The sequence below is a fragment of the Dendrobates tinctorius genome, unplaced genomic scaffold (genome assembly GCF_039654945.1).
Source record: "Dendrobates tinctorius isolate UK_male_01 unplaced genomic scaffold, ASM3965494v1 ptg000386l, whole genome shotgun sequence".
NCBI lineage: Eukaryota > Metazoa > Chordata > Amphibia > Anura > Dendrobatidae > Dendrobates > Dendrobates tinctorius.
This window is the reverse complement of record NW_027362052.1, coordinates 175,692-196,582: the sequence shown is the minus strand read 5'-3', so window position 1 is coordinate 196,582 and position 20,891 is coordinate 175,692. Positions and strand designations below refer to the sequence as shown.

The 20,891-nt window shown below is 44.9% G+C and overlaps 1 protein-coding gene across 1 annotated transcript in view; it reads right to left on the bottom strand.

Moving 5' to 3' along the window:
* The window catches only part of LOC141076072 (glutathione hydrolase 6-like), a gene marked incomplete at its 5' end in the record, with an annotated part of 136,450 nt that extends 116,168 nt beyond the window's left edge, over positions 1 to 20,282 (bottom strand). The window contains 1 exon segment of the mRNA XM_073563310.1: positions 20,165 to 20,282. Within this exon segment, the coding sequence (XP_073419411.1) occupies positions 20,165 to 20,282 (118 nt within the window).
* Between the last annotated feature and the right edge of the window lie 609 nt (positions 20,283 to 20,891).

Here is a 20,891-nt window from a genome sequence, read left to right as displayed (position 1 = left end):
CTAGCTCCCTGGATCAGCGCAATAATAAGGAAACTAGTGTATATACCTTGTAATATTATACTTTTCAAGAAAGGCATCTAGTCCCTTCTTAAAATTTTAGTAGGGAATCACTCATTACAAGTGTTGAGCATTCCGATACTGCAAATATCAGGTATCGGCCGATATTCGCTGTATCGGAGTTCCGATACCGAGTTCCGATATTTTTACAATATCGAATACCGGAATCGGAAGTTCCCATAATGCAATGAGCCAGTTGTGTTAGCCATGTTAACTAATGGCATGGCTGTGATTGGCTGCTGAAATGTTGTCATCAGGATGCGCGGTCTGTACGGGCCTGCCGGGGGTCTGTATGGGCCTGCCGGGGGGTCTGTGCGGGCTGCCGGGGGTCTGTGCGGGCCTGCGGAGGTCTGTACGAGCCTGCCGGGGGTCTGTGTGGGCTGTCGGGGGTCTGTGCGGGCCTGCCGGGGGTCTGTACGGGCCTACCGGGGGTCTGTGCGGGCCTGCCGGGGGTTGTGTGTGTGTGCAGGCATCGTCCGATGGGACTACAAGTCCCATTGGGCTATGCCTGCTACAATGACAGTGATTGACACATTAGCCAATGATGGGACAGTAGTAGTCCCATCATCCGGCTAATGTGTTGAATGTAAAAAAAAAAACAAAAAAACATACATGCTACATACATACTACATATATACAACATACATACATACTACATACATACTTCATATATACTACATTCATACAACATACATACATACTACATATATACTACATTCATGCAGAATACATACATACTACATAATACATACATACTACATACATACTACATATATACAACATACATACATACTACATAATACATACATACTACATATATACTACATTCATACAACATACATACATACTACATACATACTACATACATACATACATACATATATACTACATTCATACAACATACATACATACTACATACATACAACATACATACTGTACATACTGTGGCAGGGCTAAGGGTCGTGTAATTGATGGGAGATATGTGTCTCATAAATGGCTTATCTCCATAATGTAAGGCATAGGTAAAGCATACCAGATATTATTGTTGTTGTTGTTTGAAGGACCTGTGGTGAGGTCACAGTCAGGTGACCAGTTAGCTGCTGAGTTCGTGGGTGTGGCTACAGCCTTATAATGTGGCCTGCTCCTGAACCAGGGAGCTGTGTGTGGGGAGGACTACACCTCCCAGCATGTGCTGAGACTCGCGGTCTGAGTCTGCAACCACGAACGGTTATGTTTTGTTTGCCTAAACTAGAGGCTATTTTTGGTGACACGATGGTTTTTGGTTTATGTCCTTATGGATAAAATGTTTTTTTTCGGACTCACTGTGCGCTGCTAGACATAGTTCAGTCGTACAACATAAAGGGTATTAACAATTTAATTCCCAACGCGTTTCGAAGTTTCTAATACTTCTTCCTCAGGGGATGACATGAAGTGACTTCATGTCATCCCCTGAGGAAGTATTAGAAACTTCGAAACGCGTTGGGAATTAAATTGTTACTACCCTTTATGTTGTACGACTGAACTATGTCTAGCAGCGCACAGTGAGTCCGAAAAAAAACATTTTATCCATAAGGATCTACACTGGCGGTCACGGAGTGGACCTTCGGGCGTGCAGCAGCTGGCAGTCGATTATGTGCCTTTATTTCCCTGGAAAAGGTGAGTGAATTTCTTATCCTCTACTCCCAGTACTACCCGGATAAGACCCTATTGCGCCTTCTTTTTTCCTTTAGCTCCTTGTATATTGGTTTTTGGTTTATGACAGAAATAAACCTTATGAACTTTGGAAGAACCTGTCTCCTGATTGTCTCCCGCTGCACCTGAGTGAGTCACATCCCCACAATTGGTGGAGAATGCGGGCAGCGGTCCCAGCAGAGACTTGAGACAGTTGCTGCATGTCCTGGGTGAAGTTTGCAGCGGGGCAACAAGCACTGCCGGGAATCATGGAGGACCTGCTGAAACACCTGGTCCAGTCCCAGGCACTGCAGCAGGAAACCAACAAGCTGTTGTTACAGCAGATCCAGCAAGGCCAGCAGGAGCAGCGGCAGTTCCAGCAGAGCCAGCAGGAACAACGGCAGCAGATGCAGCTTCTGGCAACCGCCATCCAGGAGGGCAGGACGAGCGCCCCAACCCCAGGTCGGGCTGATGCCACAGACGTCAAGAAGGCGGTAAGATGCGCATTACAGAAAATGACCCCTGAGGATGATGTTGAGGCCTTCCTGATGGTGTTTGAAAGGGTGGCTGAGAGGGAAAAACTTCAGCCAGAGCGGTGGGCGGAGGTACTGGCCCCATACCTAACGGGGGAGCCCCAGAAGGCGTACTTTGACCTGACGGTACAAGATGCCAGAGAGTATCCCAAATTAAAAGCGGAAATTCTCGCCCGCTTGGGGGTAACAATGACTACCAGGGCACAGAGAGTGCATCGTTGGGCCTATCACCGGGACAAACCCCCGCGCTCCCAAATGTTTGACCTGTTGCACCTGGTCCAGAAATGGCTGCAGCCAGAGTCGGCTTCCCCGGCACAGATGGTAGAGCGAGTTGTGATGGATCGGTTTGTGCATTCTCTGCCGAGACCTCTACAGACTTGGGTTGCCCAGGGTGATCCCCAAAATGCTGATGAACTGGTTGGGCTGGTCGAGAGATACCAGGGGATGGAAGGTTCCTTGGGGAAGCAGCCCATTCCGTATTGGGGGTCCCAGCAGGGGGCGGAGTCACAAAAAGGGGTGGTGCGTCCAAGGTCAAAAGGGGCAGGGGAGGCGGTGCCCAAGGTCCCCTCGGGTGTTATTTGCTGGAAGTGTCATGAGCCAGGACATATAGCGGCCTGTTGTTCCCAGACCACCGAGCAGATGGACTGCAGCATGGGACGCCGTAGTTCATACTACGCATATCCAGCCTGCAGTGTGAACTCGCTACCTAACAAGGGGCCACAAGCGTGTCCCGTGAAGGTGAACGGTCGAGCAGTAATGGCGCTTCTGGACTCCGGGAGCTTGGTGACCCTTGTGAGGGCCAGTTTTCCTCTAAACATACTCCCGGGTAAAAAAATTGGTGTTCGGTGCATACATGGCGATGCCAAGGACTACCCTATGGCTAGGGTGAATATTGAAACGGCGAATGGCACCGAGTCGCATGAAGTTGGCGTTGTTCGAGACCTGTTGCATCCTATAATTATTGGCCGGGATTTCTGTCTGTTTTGGGATCTGTGGGGGGTGGGTTCTGAGTATGCTAGCCAGAGCAAGGAACCAGTCCACCCCACTGAGGTATCGCCACCACCAGACGCAGACGAGTTTCCTTTATGTGTCCTTGTTGGGGATGAAGAGGAAGGGTCCCCTGTACCTGACATCCTGGAGTTAGGGGTGGCCGGGGAGAATTTTGGGACTGCCCAACATAGGGACCCCACACTAAGGGAAGCCTTTAACAATGTCACCGTCATTAATGGGGTTGCACAAGAGCCGGGAGCAGACACAAGGTTTCCCCATTTTATGTTGAGTGGGGAATTGTTGTACCGGGTCACGAAAATAAGGGAGGAGGTGGCAGAGCAGTTAATAGTACCAGCCCCCTATAGACGAAAAGTGTTGGACATGGCCCATTCACACATCTTGGGGGGACACCTGGGGGTGGAAAAAACCCAGGAACGGATTGTACAGAGGTTCTATTGGCCTGGGTGTCACCGGGAAATAGTAAACTATTGCAGGTCCTGCATGACATGTCAGTTAACTGCCCCCACATCTTATTTTCGGAACCCTCTTGTGCCACTGCCCATTATTGAGGTGCCATTTGAGAGAATTGCCATGGACTTGGTCGGTCCCTTAGTTAAATCAGCTCGGGGCCATCAGTATATATTAGTCATCCTGGACTATGCCACACACGCTATCCTGAGGCCATTCCCCTGAGAAACTCCTCCGCGAAGAGTATAGCCCGCGAGCTGGTCAATGTGTTTTCCCGGACGGGTTTGCCGAAGGAGATCCTGACCGACCAGGGGACACCTTTTATGAGCAAGGTGATGAGAGAATTGTGCAGAGTCTTGCAAATTTCCCAGTTAAGGACTTCAGTGTACCATCCGCAGTCAGATGGCCTTGTTGAGAGGTTTAACAAGACACTGAAGAGCATGCTGAGAAAAGTCATAGAGGAAGATGGTAGAGACTGGGATTGTCTCTTACCGTATTTACTGTTTTCTATCCGTGAAGTTCCCCAGGCCTCCACGGGGTTCTCCCCCTTCGAGCTTCTGTACGGCCGGCATCCGCGAGGTCTCCTAGATATAGCCAAAGAAACCTGGGAAGCCGAAGTCATGCCCCACAGAAGCGTCATTGAGCATGTGGCACTGATGCAGCAGAGGGTTGCGAAGGTGATGCCCATTGTTAAAGAACATCTCCGCCAGGCACAAGAGGCTCAGGCCAGGGTCTACAACCGGTCAGCCAGAGTGAGGCAGTTCAATCCGGGTGACCGAGTTCTCGTGCTAATCCCGACGGTGGAAAGTAAGTTCTTGGCCAAGTGGCAAGGGCCATATGAGGTGGTGGAGAAGCTGGGAGACGTAAACTACAAGATCCACCAACCCGGAAGACGGAAGCCATACCAGGTTTACCATGTTAACCTTATCAAGCCATGGCAAGATAGAGAGCCAGCGGTAACTCCGTGCTTGCTGGGCAACCTAGAAGGGGAGGTTGGAGCCGTTACCATAGCGGAGACTCTGTCGAAGGCCCAGAAACAGCAGTGTCGGGAGTTACTCCAGAAAAACCGCGACCTGTTCTCAGAGTTGCCGGGGTGCACGAAGGTGGTGGAGCACGAAATTCTGACCAAGCCACATGTGCGGGTGAACGTGAAACCCTATCGTATTCCTGAGGCCCGGCGAGAGGTAATCTCCAAGGAGGTGCAGCGTATGTTGAAGCTCGGGGTCATTGAGGAATCCAAGAGCGGCTGGTCGAGCCCGATTGTCCTGGTCCCAAAACCTGATGGTGAATGGAGGTTCTGCAACGATTACCAAAAGCTGAATGAGGTCTCCAAGTTCGATGCTTATCCCATGCCACACGTTGATGAGCTCATCGAGAGACTTGGACCGGCCAGATACATAACCACTTTGGATCTGACAAAGGGATATTGGCAGATTCCCATGGCACAGGAAGCCAAGGAGAAGACGGCATTCTCCACACCAGACGGGTGCTTCCAGTATGTCCGGATGCCGTTTGGCCTACAGGGAGCTCCAGCAACCTTCCAGAGGCCGATGGATAGAATCCTTGCGCCTCATAAGCTATATGCTGCCGCATATCTAGATGATATCGTCATCTTTACCCCGGACTGGGAGACTCACCTGGAGAAGGTCCAAGCAGTGTTTGATGCTCTAAGAGAGGCGGGGTTTACAATAAACCCGAAGAAGTGTGCCTTGGGGAGAGAAGAAGCCAAGTACCTTGGATATGTAGTGGGGCGTGGCGAGATCAAACCCCAAATCAATAAAGTGGAAGCAATTCAGACATGGCCGAGACCTCTGTCAAAGAAGCAAGTTAAAGCTTTCCTGGGGATTGTGGGATATTACAGGAGGTTCATCCCAAACTTCGCCACAATGGCTGCACCTCTAACTGATCTGCTTAAGGGGACGAAGTCAGTGATGGTCAGCTGGTCCGAAGAAGCAGAGTCAGCCTTCCAAGAAATGAAGAGAGCTCTTTGTAAGCAACCCGTTTTGGTGGCCCCAGACTTTAAACGTGAATTTGCCCTCCAGACAGATGCCTCAGATGTCAGGGTAGGAGCAGTCCTCTCCCAAGAGATACGTGGGGAGGAGCATCCTGTTCTCTACTTGAGTAGGAAGTTGACTTCTTGTGAGAGAAATTACTCAGTTGTAGAGAAGGAATGTTTGGCCATAAAATGGGCAGTGGACACATTACGGTACTACCTGGTGGGACGGAAGTTTAGGTTAATATCCGACCATGCCCCACTCAGGTGGATGAGGGAAACAAAGGGCAAGAATGCTAGGGTCACCCGCTGGTTCTTAGCCCTACAAGACTTCAGCTTCCATGTAGAGCATAGGGCCAGGAAGCTACATGGGAATGCCGATGCCCTCTCCAGAATCCCTTGCCTGGTAGGTGAAAGTGCCAAGCCCCACGGCTTTAGGCAGAAGGGGGAGGTATGTGGCAGGGCTAAGGGTCGTGTAATTGATGGGAGATATGTGTCTCATAAATGGCTTATCTCCATAATGTAAGGCATAGGTAAAGCGTACCAGATATTATTGTTGTTGTTGTTTGAAGGACCTGTGGTGAGGTCACAGTCAGGTGACCAGTCAGCTGCTGAGTTCGTGGGTGTGGCTACAGCCTTAAAATGTGGCCTGCTCCTGAACCAGGGAGCTGTATGTGGGGAGGACTACACCTCCCAGCATGTGCTGAGACTCGCGGTCTGAGTCTGCAACCACGAACGGTTATGTTTTGTTTGCTTAAACTAGAGGCTATTTTTGGTGACACGCTGGTTTTTGGTTTATGACAGAAATAAACCTTATGAACTTTGGAAGAACCTGTCTCCTGATTGTCTCCTGCTGCACCTGAGTGAGTCACATCCCCACAATACATACTACATACTTACTACATACATACAACATACATACAACATGTTACATACAAACAACATACATACAACATACATACTACATACAATACATTCATACAATACATACATATAGACGTACAGTACATATAACATAGAGTACATAATCACTTGTCACTTTGATCCCCGAAGCCAGTGTCATCTGTAAAAAAATGTTAAAATAACAAACAACCAATGTACTCCCTGATCCGCAGAAATCCACGAGTGTCCCACGACGATCTCCTGCAGTGCATCACTGAGAGGTTACTATAGTTCACTGGTCTCACTTTATGACAAAACCTGCGTGGGAACTTTCTCACACAGCAATGCCAAAAGTGAGACTAGGGACTATTTTTTTACAGTGGCAGAGGAATACAGTGCGGAAGGATACCTACCTCCCATCATTGTATACCTGAAGCCCCTAGAGAGCGGTCGCATCAGCTGATGCTGCTGTTCTCCATGGGAGATCCTCATGGGACACTCGGGGATTTCTGCGGATCAGGGAGTATATTGGTTGTTTGTTATTTTAATATTTTTTACAGATGACACTGGCATCGGGGATCAAAGTCACAAGTGATGGTGAGTATGTACTCTATGTTATATGTACTGTATGTCTATTTGAATGCATTGTGTGTAGTATGTAGTATGTATGTAGTATGTATGTTGTATGTCTGTAGCATGTTTTATGTATGTTGTATGTAGTATATATGTAGTATGTACTATGTATGTATGTTGTATGAATGTAGTATATATGTAGTATGTATGTATGTTGTATGAATGTAGTATATATGTAGTATGTAGTCTGTAGTATGTATGTATGTTGTATGAATAGTGTATATGTAGTATGTATGTATGTTGTATGAATGTAGTATGTATGTATGTTGTATGAATGTAGTATATATGTAGTATGTACAGTATGTATGTATGTTGTATGAATGTAGTATATATGTAGTATTTATGAAGTATGTATGTATGTTTGTAGTATATATATAGTATGTATGTAGTACGTATGTATGTATGTTGTATGAATGTAGTATATATGAAGTATGTATGTAGTATGTATGTTGTATGAATGCTGTATATATGTAGTATGTATGTAGTATGTATGTAGTATGCATGTTTTTTTTTTTGTTTCTTTTTTACATTCAACACATTAGCCGGATGATGGGATTACTACTGTCCCATCATTGGCTAATGTGTCAATCACTGTCATTGTAGCAGGCATAGCCCAATGGGACTTGTAGTCCCATCGGACGATGCCTGCACACACACACAACCCCCGGCAGGCCCGCACAGACCCCCGGCAGCCCGCACAGACCCCCGGCAGGCCCGCACAGAGCCCCGGCAGGCCCGCACAGACCCCCGGCAGCCCGCACAGACCCCAGGCAGACCCGCGGCAGCCCACACAGACCCCCGGCAGGCCCGCACAGTCCCCCGGCAGGCCCGCACAGTCCCCCGGCAGGCCCGCACAGACCCCCGGCAGGCCCGCACAGACCCCAGGCAGACCCACGGCAGCCCACACAGACCCCCGGCAGGCCCGCACAGTCCCCCGGCAGGCCCGCACAGTCCCCCGGCAGGCCCGCACAGACCCCCGGCAGGCCCGCACAGACCCCCGAGAGGCCCACACAGACCCCGCCCGCACACACACACACACACACAGTCTCCGTCCACGCACTGCCCACACTCTTCCCCCCTCCCGAACTGGATGTGCATGGAAAGAAAGGGTTTATTTTAATTCCGATATTTGTGTCCCATTGACTTGCATGGGTTTCCGGTATCGGAATCGGCGATACCCGATATTTTTGGGGTATCAGTCCGATCCAATCCGATCCGATATTTCCCGATATCGGAAGGTATCGCTCAACACTACTCATTACAACATCATATGGCAGAGAGTTCCATAGTCTCACTACTCTTAAACTAAAGAATCCGCGTCTGTGAGTATGCTTAAACCTTCTTTCCTCCAGCCGTAAAGGATGCCCCCTTGTCCCCGTCACAGGTCTAAGAGTAAAAAGATCATTAGAAAGGTCTTTGTACTGTCCCCGCATATATTTATACATTGTAATAAGATCACCCCTAAGCCTTCGATTCTCCAAACTAAATAACCCCAAGTGTAATAACCTGTCTTGGTATTGCAGACCTCCCAGTTCCCTAATAACCTTGGTCGCTCTTCTCTGCACCCGCTCCAGTTCAGCTATGTCTTTCTTATACACTGGAGTGCATGACCTTACATTTATCCCCATTAAAGCACATTTGCCATTTATCAGCCCAAACTTCTAGTTTACATAAATCCTCCTGTAATATAAAATTGTCCTCCTCTGTATTGATTACCCTGCAGAGTTTAGTGTCATTTGCAAATATTGAAATTCTACTCTCTATGCCGCCTACAAGGTCATTAATTAATATGTTAAAAAGAAGCGGGCCCAAAACTGACCCCTGCAGTACCCCACTGCTAACCGTGACCCAGTACGAGTGTGCTCCATTAATAACCACCCTTTGTTTCCTATCCCTGAGCCAGCTCTTAACCCACCTACACATATTTTCCCCTATCCCCATTGTTCTCATTTTATGTATCAACCTTTTGTGTGGCACCGTATCAAAAGCTTTTGAAAAGTCCATGTACACCACGTCCACTGCATTCCCTTGGTCCAGTCCGGAACTTACCTCTTCATAAAAGCTTATCAGATTAGTCTGACAGGAACGGTCCCTCGTAAACCCAGGTTGATATTGGGTCATGAGGTTATTCTTCTCCAGATACTCCAGTATAGCATCTCTTAGAAAACCCTCCAGGATTTCACCCACAGTGGAGGTTAAACTTACTGGCCTATAATTTCCAAGTTCAGTTTTTGTCCCCTTTTGGAATATTGGCCCCACATTTGCTATACGCCAGTCCTGTGGTACAGACCCTTTTATTATGGAATCTTTAAAGATTAAGAATAATGGTCTATCTATGACTGTGCTTAATTCCTCGGGGGTGCATCCCATCCGGGCCCGGGGATTTGTCCACTTTAGTGATTTTTAGACGCCGCCGTACTTCCTGCTGGGTTAAGCAGGTGACATTTAATGGAGAATTTTTATCCCTGATCATGTTATCCGTCATGGGATTTTCTTGTGTAAATACTGTTGAAAAAAAGTCATTTAGCCTATTGGCTTTTTCCTCATCCACCATTTCACCCAGACTATTATTAAGGGGCCAACACTATCATTTTCTTAACTTCTTACTATTTATGTAGTTAAAGAATATTTTGGGATTATTTTCCTTTCTCTGGCAATGAGTCTCTCTGTCTCAATCTTTGCCGTCTTGATTTGCTTTTTACAGAATTTATGTAATCTTCTGTATTTATTTAATGCCTCATCACTACCTACTTGCTGTAATTCTCTACATGCTTTCTTTTTGTCCCTTATTGCGCCCCTTACAGCTCTATTTAGCCATAGTGGTCTCCTCCTATTTCTCGCAGGTTTATTCCCATACGGTATATATTGTGCACAGCTCCTATTCAGGAGGATAATAAACGTCTCCCATTGTCTTTGGGTATTTTTATGTCTCAGGATATCGTCCCAGTTATTGCACCAAGATCATCTCTCATCCGTTGGAAATTTGCTTTCTTGAAGTTTCGTGTCCTTGTAACCCCTCTACTACACATCTTATTACAGGACACCTGAAAACTTATTATCTTGTGACCACTATTCCCCCAGTGACCCCCAACCCTTATATCTGATCTGCGGTCTGGCCTGTTGGGTAATATTAGGTCTAGCAGTGCCCCCTCTCTTTGGGTCCTGAACCAGTTGTGAAAGGTAACTGTCTCACATAGTTGTCAGACACCTATCACCTTTGCTGAACTGCAGGTTTCAGTTCCCCAATGTATTTCAGGGTAGTTGAAGTCCCCCATAATAATGACTTCTCCTTGAGTCGTAGCTTCATCTATTTGCTTTATGAGGATATTCTCCGTTGCTTCCATTATTTTTGGAGACTTATAACAAACACCTATCAGTAATTTATTATTTTTCCCCCTCCCCTTATCTTCCCCCACAGGCACTCTACAGTCTCATTAGATTCATATGTATTATCACGCAGGATGGGTTGTAAGGATGATTTTACATATAAACACACGCCTCCCCCTTGCTTATTTGTTCGGTCATTTCTGAACAGACTATAGCCCTGTAAATTATCCGCCCGGTCCTGGCTCTCGTCCAGCCATGTCTCAGATATCCCCACCATGGCAGAATTATGCTCCAACAAAATTAACTCCAATTCCTCCATGTTGTTGGCGAGGCTTCTGGCATTAGTATACATGCACTTTATGTATCTCTCTGTACCTCTATTCTTTCTGAAATTATTAACTGCTCTAACCCCACCCTCCATGCCACCCCCACTGTCATTATTTGTGCCCAGGTCTCCATCTGCACTGTCTTCCCCTCCTATAAAAGGAATACCCTCCCCCCGTCACTAGTTTAAACACTCCTCCAACCTTCTAGCCATTTTCTCCCCCAGTACAGCTTGCACCCTCCCCATTGAGGTGCAGCCCGTCCCTAGCGTAGAACCTGTAGCCACAAGAGAAGTCGGCCCAGTTCTGCAGGAACCCAAACCCTCCTTCCTACACCAATTCCTGAGCCACTTATTAACCTCCCTAATCTCCCGTTGCCTCTGGTGTGGCACGTGGTACAGGAAGTATTTCCGAAAATACCACCTTGGAGTTCCTTGCTTTAAGCTTGCAGCCTAATTCCCTGAAATCATCTTTAAGGACCTTCCACCTACCTCTAACTTTGTCATTTGTGCCAATGTGCACCATGACCGCTGGATCCTCACCAGCCCCTCCCAGTAATCTGTCAACCCGATCAGCGATGTGTCGGACTCGAGTGCCAGGTAGGCAGCACACCGTTCGATGATCATAGAATCATAGAATCATAGAATTGTAGAGTTGGAAGGGACCTCCTGGGCCATCTGGTCCAACCCCCTGCTCAAAGCAGGATTCGCTAAATCATCCCAGTCAGATGTCTGTCCAGCCTCTGTTTGAAGACTTCCATTGAAGGAGAACTCACCACTTCTCGTGGCAGCCTGTTCCACTCATTGATCACTCTAACTGTCAAAAAGTTTTTTCTAATATCTAATCTGTGTCTCCTCCCATTCAGTTTCATCCCATTGCTTCTAGTCTTCCCTTGTGCAAATGAGAATAAAGTTGATCCTTCTACAATGTGACAGCCCTCTAGATATTTGTAGACAGCTATTAAGTCTCCTCTCAGTCTTCTCTTTTGCAAACTAAACATTCCCAAATCCTGCAACCTTTCCTCATAAGACAGGGTTTGCAGACTGGTCACCATTCTGGTCGCTCTTTTCTGAACTTGCTCCAGTTTGTTGATGTCTTTTTTAAAATGTGGTGCCCAAAACTGGACACAATATTCCAGATGAGGTCTGACCAAAGAGGAGTAGAGGGAATAATGACTTCACGTGATCTAGACTGTATGCTTCTGTTAATACATCCTAGAATTGCATTTGTCTTTTTTTCCTGCTGCATCACACTGTTGACTCATATTCAGTCTGTGATCTATTAGTATACCCAAGTCTTTTTCACATGTGCTGTCACTTAGCCCTATTCCTCCCATTCTATATATGCTTTTTTCATTTTTATTGCCCAGATGTAGTACTTTGCATTTCTCCCTGTTAAAAACCATTCTCTTAGTTGCTGCCCACTTCTCCAGTTTATTTAAATCTTTTTGAATCCTCTCTCTCTCTTCTCTAGTATTAGCTATCCCTCCTAGCTTTGTGTCATCAGCAAATTTAATCAGTTTACCCTCAATTCCTTCATCTAAATCGTTGATAAAGATGTTGAACAATACAGGGCCCAGGACAGAGTCCTGTGGTACCCCACTTGAGACATTCTTCCAACTGGATGTGCAGCCATTTACGACCACTCTTTGGGTCCGATCACTAAGCCAGTTATGAATCCACCTAACAGTTGCCTTGTCCATTCCATACTTAGTCATTTTTTCAATAAGGATTGTATGAGAGACTTTGTCAAATGCTTTGCTGAAGTCAAGATATACTATATCTACAGCATTTCCTTGATCCACCCAATCAGTGATACCGTCATAGAAGGAAATTAAGTTAGTCTGACATGACTTATTAGTTACAAACCCATGCTGACTCTGTTTAATCACTTCATTCTTATCCAGGTATTGACATACATGTTGTTTAATAATTTGTTCAAAGATCTTTCCTGGTATAGAAGTCAGACTCACTGGCCTATAGTTGCCTGGGTCCACCTTCTTCCCCTTTTTGAAGATAGGAACAACATTTGCTCTTCTCCAGTCTTCTGGGACTTCTCCTGTTCTCCAAGAATTTTCAAAGATTATGGAGAGGGGTTCAAAAATTTCTTCTGCTATCTCCTTCAGTACTCTGGGGTGTAATTCATCTGGACCTGGAGACTTGAATTCATTTAGGTTAGCTAAGTGTTTCCTCACTATCTTTCTGTTTATAGATATCCTGGATTCTTCTATTCCCTTAATAGGACAGTGAAGAACAGTTGATGTTACATTTCCTTTCTGAGAGAAAACAGATGCAAAATAGGAATTTAAAAGTTCAGCCTTCTCAACATCCTGTCTTACCATTTCATCATTTTCATCCTGTAAAAATCCTATAGCATCTTTGACTTTTCTTTTACTTTTGACATATCCCCAAAATCCTTTATTATTGCTTTTGACATCTCTTGCAAGCCTCAATTCATTTTCAGCTTTAGCTAATCTGATTTGTGCCCTGCAGGTTCTGCAGACAGCATTATATTCTTCTTTAGATATGCCTCCCTCTTTCCATTTTATAAACATTTTTTTCTTCCTTTTTAGCATGTGCTTAAGTTCTGTGTTCATCCATCCTGGTTTCCTTAAATGCTTCCTATTCTTCCCTCTTTTCGGAATTGTTAACAACTGTGCTTTGAGAATTTTATTTTTCAAGATTTCCCATCCTTCCTGGACATTTTTGTCTTTAAGGATATCCAGCCATTGGATCCCTCCAATTCTCTTTCTGAATCCCTTAAAATCTGCCTTTCTGAAATCTAACCTTGACGTCTGAGCCTTCACAGGTCTTCCGCCTCTAGTTATCCAAAATTCTAAAATAGCATGGTCGCTACCTCCTAGGGTCCCAGCCACTTTTACCTCCTCAACCATTTCCTCCCTGTTTATAAGGATTAGATCCAAGGTAGCAGTTCCCCTTGTTTTCTCCCTTACCTTTTGGAAGATAAAGTTGTCAGCAAGAGAGGATAAGAATCTCCTTGACCTGTTAGTTTTGCCTGAGAGAGATTCCCAACAAATGTCTGGATAGTTGAAATCTCCCATGACAACTATGTCATATTTTTTGGAGAACTTGGCCATTTGATGCATAAAGAGTTCATCCATATCTTCAGCTTGCACAGGCGGCCTGTAGTAAATGCCTACAATGGTGTCCTTTCCATTGTTCTGTCCTTGTATTCTTACCCAAACAGTTTCCACAGAACTCCCAGTCTCTGAAGCTTCAATCTCTGTGCAGATATACGTGTTTCTAACATACAATGCGACACCCCCTCCTCGTTTATCAAGTCTGTTTCTTGCAAATAAGTTGTATCCTTCTAGTCTTGTATTCCAATCATGTGTATTGTCCCACCAAGTTTCAGTGATTCCAATGACATCATATTTCTTTTCCTGTGTTAGTAGTTCCAATTCTCCTTGTTTGTTGCCCATGCTTTGTGCATTAGTATAGAAACATTTTAGTTTGTGATTGGTTTCTCTTTCTCCAATATTTTTATTAATTAGATTCTTTTGTCTTTGTTCTTCCTTTCCACTTCTAATAGCAGAGTTCTCAACAGCATTTGTCAGGTGTATGGCTTTTTCTGGTCTTTTGCTTCCCTTCCCATGTTAGAATCATAGAATCATAGAATCATAGAATCGTAGAGTTGGAAGGGACCTCCTGGGCCATCTGGTCCAACCCCCTGCTCAAAGCAGGATTCGCTAAATCATCCCAGTCAGATGTCTGTCCAGCCTCTGTTTGAAGACTTCCATTGAAGGAGAACGCACCACTTCTCGTGGCAGCCTGTTCCACTCATTGATCACTCAAACTGTCAAAAAGTTTTTTCTAATATCTAATCTGTGTCTCCTCCCCTTCAGTTTCATCCCATTGCTTCTAGTCTTTCCTTGTGCAAATGAGAATAAAGTTGATCCTTCTACAATGTGACAGCCCTTTAGATATTTGTAGACAGCTATTAAGTCTCCTCTCAGTCTTCTCTTTTGCAAACTAAACATTCCCAAATCCTGCAACCTTTCCTCATAAGACAGGGTTTGCAGACCGGTCACCATTCTGGTCGCTCTTTTCTGAACTTGCTCCAGTTTGTTGATGTCTTTTTTAAAATGTGGTGCCCAAAACTGGACACAGTATTCCAGATGAGGTCTGACCAAAGAGGAGTAGAGGGAAATAATGACTTCACGTGATCTAGACTGTATGCTTCTGTTAATACATCCTAGAATTGCATTTGCCTTTTTTGCTGCTGCATCACACTGTTGACTCATATTCAGTCTGTGATCTATTAGTATACCCAAGTCTTTTTCACATGTGCTGTCACTTAGCCCTATTCCTCCCATTCTGTATATGCTTTTTTCATTTTTATTGCCCAGATGTAGTACTTTGCATTTCTCCCTGTTAAAAATCATTCTGTTAGTTGCTGCCCACTTCTCCAGTTTATTTAAATCTTTTTGAATCCTCTCTCTCTCTTCTCTAGTATTAGCTATCCCTCCTAGCTTTGTGTCATCAGCAAATTTAATCAGTTTACCCTCAATTCCTTCATCTAAATCGTTGATAAAGATGTTGAACAATACAGGGCCCAGGACAGAGCCCTGTGGTACCCCACTTGAGACATTCTTCCAACTGGATGTGCAGCCATTTACGACCACTCTTTGGGTCCGATCACTAAGCCAGTTATGAATCCACCTAACAGTTGCCTTGTCCATTCCATACTTAGTCATTTTTTCAATAAGGATTTTATGAGAGACTTTGTCAAATGCTTTGCTGAAGTCAAGATATACTATATCTACAGCATTTCCTTGATCCACCCAATCAGTGATACCGTCATAAAAGGAAATTAAGTTAGTCTGACATGACTTATTAGTTACAAACCCATGCTGACTCTGTTTAATCACTTCATTCTTATCCAGGTATTGACATACATGTTGTTTAATAATTTGTTCAAAGATCCTTCCTGGTATAGAAGTCAGACTCACCGGCCTATAGTTGCCTGGGTCCACCTTCTTCCCCTTTTTGAAGATAGGAACAACATTTGCTCTTCTCCAGTCTTCTGGCACTTCTCCTGTTCTCCAAGAATTTTCAAAGATTATGGAGAGGGGTTCAAAAATTTCTTCTGATATCTCCTTCAGTACTCTGGGGTGTAATTCATCTGGTCCTGGAGACCTGAATTCATTTAGGTTAGCCAAGTGTTTCCTTACTATCTTTCTGTTTATAGATATCCTGGATTCTTCTATTCCCTTAATAGGACAGTGAATAACAGTTGATGTTACATTTCCTTTCTCAGAGAAAACAGATGCAAAATAGGAATTTAAAAGTTCAGCCTTCTCAACATCCTGTCTTACCATTTCATCATTTTCATCCTGTAAAAATCCTATAGCATCTTTGACTTTTCTTTTACTTTTGACATATCCCCAAAATCCTTTATTATTGCTTTTGACATCTCTTGCAAGCCTCAATTCATTTTCAGCTTTAGCTAATCTGATTTGTGCCCTGCAAGTTCTGCAAACAGCATTATATTCTTCTTTAGATATGCCTCCCTCTTTCCATTTTATAAAAAATTTTTTCTTCCTTTTTAGCATGTGCTTAAGTTCTGTGTTCATCCATCCTGGTTTCCTTAAATGCTTCCTATTCTTCCCTCTTTTTGGAATTGTTAACAACTGTGCTTTGAGAATTTCATTTTTCAAGATTTCCCATCCTTCCTGGACATTTTTGTCTTTAAGGATATCCAGCCATTGGATCCCTCCAATTCTCTTTCTGAAACCCTTAAAATCTGCCTTTCTGAAATCTAACCTTGACGTCTGAGTCTTCACAGGTCTTCCGCCTCTAGTTATCCAAAATTCTAAAATAGCATGGTCGCTACCTCCTAGGGTCCCAGCCACTTTTACCTCCTCAACCATTTCCTCCCTGTTTATAAGGATTAGATCCAAGGTAGCAGTTCCCCTTGTTTTCTCCCCTACCTTTTGGAAGATAAAGTTGTCAGCAAGAGAGGATAAGAATTTCCTTGACCTGTTAGTTTTGCCTGAGAGAGATTTCCAACAAATGTCTGGATAGTTGAAATCTCCCATGACAACTATGTCATATTTTTTGGAGAACTTGGCCATTTGATGCATAAAGAGTTCATCCATATCTTCAGCTTGCACAGGCGGCCTGTAGTAAATGCCTACAATGGTGTCCTTTCCATTGTTCTGTCCTTGTATTCTTACCCAAACAGTTTCCACAGAACTTCCAGTCTCTGAAGCTTCAATCTCTGTGCAGATATACGCGTTTCTAACATACAATGTGACACCTCCTCCTCGTTTATCAAGTCTGTTTTTTGCAAATAAGTTGTATCCTTCTAGTCTTGTATTCCAATCATGTGTATTGTCCCACCAAGTTTCAGTGATTCCAATGACATCATATTTCTTTTCCTGTGTTAGTAGTTCCAATTCTCCTTGTTTGTTGCCCATGTTTTGTGCATTAGTATAGAAACATTTTAGATTGTGATTGGTTTCTCTTTCTCCAATATTTTTATTAATTAGATTCTTTTGTCTTTGTTCTTGCCTTCCACTTCTAATAGCAGAGTTCTCAATAGCATTTGTCAGGTGTATGGCTTTTTCTGGTCTTTTGCTTCCCTTCCCATGTTGTTCTAGTTTAAAGCTCTCCTTACAAGTGTAGCAAGGCGACTTCCAAATACATGCTTTCCAGTCTTCGTAAGGTGCACCCCATCTCTAGCAAGTAGTCCATCGTATAAGTAGTTCACTCCGTGATCCAGAAATCCAAATCGTTGCTGACGGCACCATCGACGTAGCCAGTTGTTCACCTGCAGAATCTTATTCCACCTCCTTGTTCCATGGCCATCCACTGGGAGGATGGAAGAGAAGACCACCTGCGCTCCCAGTTCTTTCACTTTCTTGCCTAAGTCTTCAAAGTCTCTGCAGATGGTTTCCAGGTCGTTTCTTGCGGTGTCATTAGTCCCCACATGTAGTAGCAGGAATGGGTAGTCATCTGTAGGTCTGAAGAGTCCTGATATCCTGTCAGACACATCTTTAATTTTTGCACCTGGAAGACAGCACATTTCTCTTGAAGTTATATCCGGTCTGCAGATTGCGGCCTCTGTTCCTCTCAACAGGGAATCCCCCATGACCACCACTCTCCGTTTCTTCTTCACAACATTTTTCTTTCTCCATCCAGGAGGACTCTGAAGGCGTACAAGGTTGGTGTTTGTTGGCAAAGTCTTATCCTGATGTATCCCTGTCTTTGTGACAGATTGCCCTATCTGTTCCCCTAATAATTGAGTCCCCCACTACCAGCACCTGTCTGGCCTGCCCTGCTCTCCTATTTCCCCCCTTACTGTAGCAGACACTCCTCCGGCTTTCAGAGGACATGCCTTGCTGCAGCAGTGCTACTCCTGCACTAACACTCCCCTCATCTGCCAACTTAGCAAACTTATTGAGGTGTGCCAGATCAGGACTAGCCTCCCTGGTGCTCTTCCCTCTACCTCGCTTTCTAACTGTCACCCAGCTAGCTGCTTCACTGTCCTGCAGCTCCAACCTAGCATCCCCCTCCTCATTTATCCCATTGAGCGTCTGTTCAGTGAGCAGAAGACTCCTTTCCATATTGTCTATGGATCTCAGTGTTGCCAGCTCCACATTTAGATCCAGTATCTGGGCTTCCAAATGCACAACGTGCTCACATCTCGCACAGCAATATGCACCCTCGACCGGCTGTTCAAGGATTTCATACATGCGGCAAGACGTGCACTGGATGGCATTGGGAATAGTGGGGCACATCCTAATGGGGATTGCACCAGACAAAAAGATAAGCAAAAATAAATAAAAAGTATTAATAAAATATAACAGCAATTCAGTAATACCTCCCTTGGAAACTCCCTGAATCCAAAGTCACTGAATCACAAGTCACACACTTACCACAGTTCGCACTTACGCTCAGTCCACACTCGCTCAGGCACAAGATTTAAAAGTTTTTTGTCTTTTTTTCCCTTTTACCAGCACACCACCCTGCTGCTCAATGCACTTCCAAAAAAAAAGGCGATATCGATAGAGGTTCTGGTGATACATTTATCTACTGTTGGTGGTTCTAGTGATCTATTAATTTACAGATGCTGGCTCTGGTGCAGTTTTTATGTACTAAAATAAAGTAATACACACTGGCGCGTACCACTCATAAATGGATGTTTGATAGATCTCAGATGCAGCTGGTGAAAACGACAGGCTCTGTGCCAGTTTCTGTGAAAAGTTTTGGACTATAAACGTGATAACGAATCACCGCGCCATACTGAGATTAAACGCGGTGATTCGTTATCACGTTTATAGTTTTTATGTACTGTTGCTGGCTCTGGTGATGTATTCATGTACTGATGATGGTTCTGGTGATGTATTCACATAGTTATGATGGTTCTGGTGCTGTATTCATCACCAGAACCATCAATAGTACATGAATACAGGACACAAACCACCATCAGTACTTTAAGATTTCACCACAATCACCATCAGTACAGGAATAACAGACGAGATCTACTATTAAACGGCCCCCATTATAGTGACGTAATTGTTGTTTCCATGACTGTCCTTTGGTTTGTTATTTAAAAAATAGGATATCAGGGACAAATATCGCTATTTTTCCCTGGACTCATGTAAATGGTCTGCAACCAATGAATGCACACTCATTGTGCCTCTTCTCTAAAATACACCATTTTTTTTTTTACTTTTGCCATTTTGTTTTTTGAAACAGGTAATTCTAGTGGGAAGTGGTTGTCCAAGCTTGTTATCTGACCCATCGGAGGGGAGGTGCGTTAAAGGCTCTGTTGCATTAGTCTTTGACAGTTCCTTCACATAGTGCCTTCTATACTCTGCCTATCATGTCACACCCCCCCCCGCTCTATAGACTTGGCCCATCACATCACAGTCATCTACATGCCCTCTAGACTTGGCCCATCACATCACAGTCATCTACACGCCCTCTAGACTTGGCTCATCACATCACAGTCATCTACACGCCGTCTAGACTCAGCCCATCATGCCACACACACACCCCCGCCCTCTAGACTTGGCCCATCACATCACCGTCATCTACATGCCCTCTAGACTCAGCCCATCATGCCACACACACACACCCGCCCTCTAGACTTGGCTCATCATGTCACAGTCATCTCCCCTGCCCTCTAGACTCCGCCCGTACAGTCACCAACACCTACCCATCACATTTCCACAGAACACACCTATCCTTTACACTTATAGTAACCATGCACTGTGGTTTCTGTAATCTAACAATGGGATTCTGTAGACAACTTACCTAAACTTACGGAGTGTGAATGTAAAAGAGCAAGACACAGGACGGCAGCAACACCAGCGTCAACCAATGAGCCAGACTCTAAGACATCTCGAGCCACCCGGGAACATGACTCTCTGACCAAGGAACATAAGAGGAGATATCACTATACAATACAAGGCTATATCAAATTCCTGACTATTAGCGCTTAAGATCTATAGATACAGGAGGAGGAGGAGTCCTGACCACAGGAGCTTACACTCTATAGATACAGGAGGAGGAGGAGTCCTGAACACAGGAGCTTACACTCTATAGATACAGGAGGAGGAGGAGTCCTGACCACAGGAGCTTACACTCTATAGATACAGGAGGAGGAGGAGTCCTGACCACAGGAGCTTACACTCTATAGATACAGGAGGAGGAGGAGTCCTGACCACAGGAGCTTACACTCTATAGATACAGGAGGAGGAGGAGTCCTGACCACAGGAGCTTACACTCTATAGATACAGGAGGAGGAGGAGTCCTGACCACAGGAGCTTACACTCTATAGATACAGGAGGAGGAGTCCTGACCACAGGAGCTTACACTCTATTGATACAGGAAGAGCCCAGACCACAGGAGCTTACACTCTATAGATAGAGGAGGAGCCGGAGTCCTGACCACCGGAACTTACACTCTATAGATACAGGAGGAGGAGGAGTCCTGACCACAGGAGCTTACACTCTATAGATACAGGAGGAGGGGTCCTGAC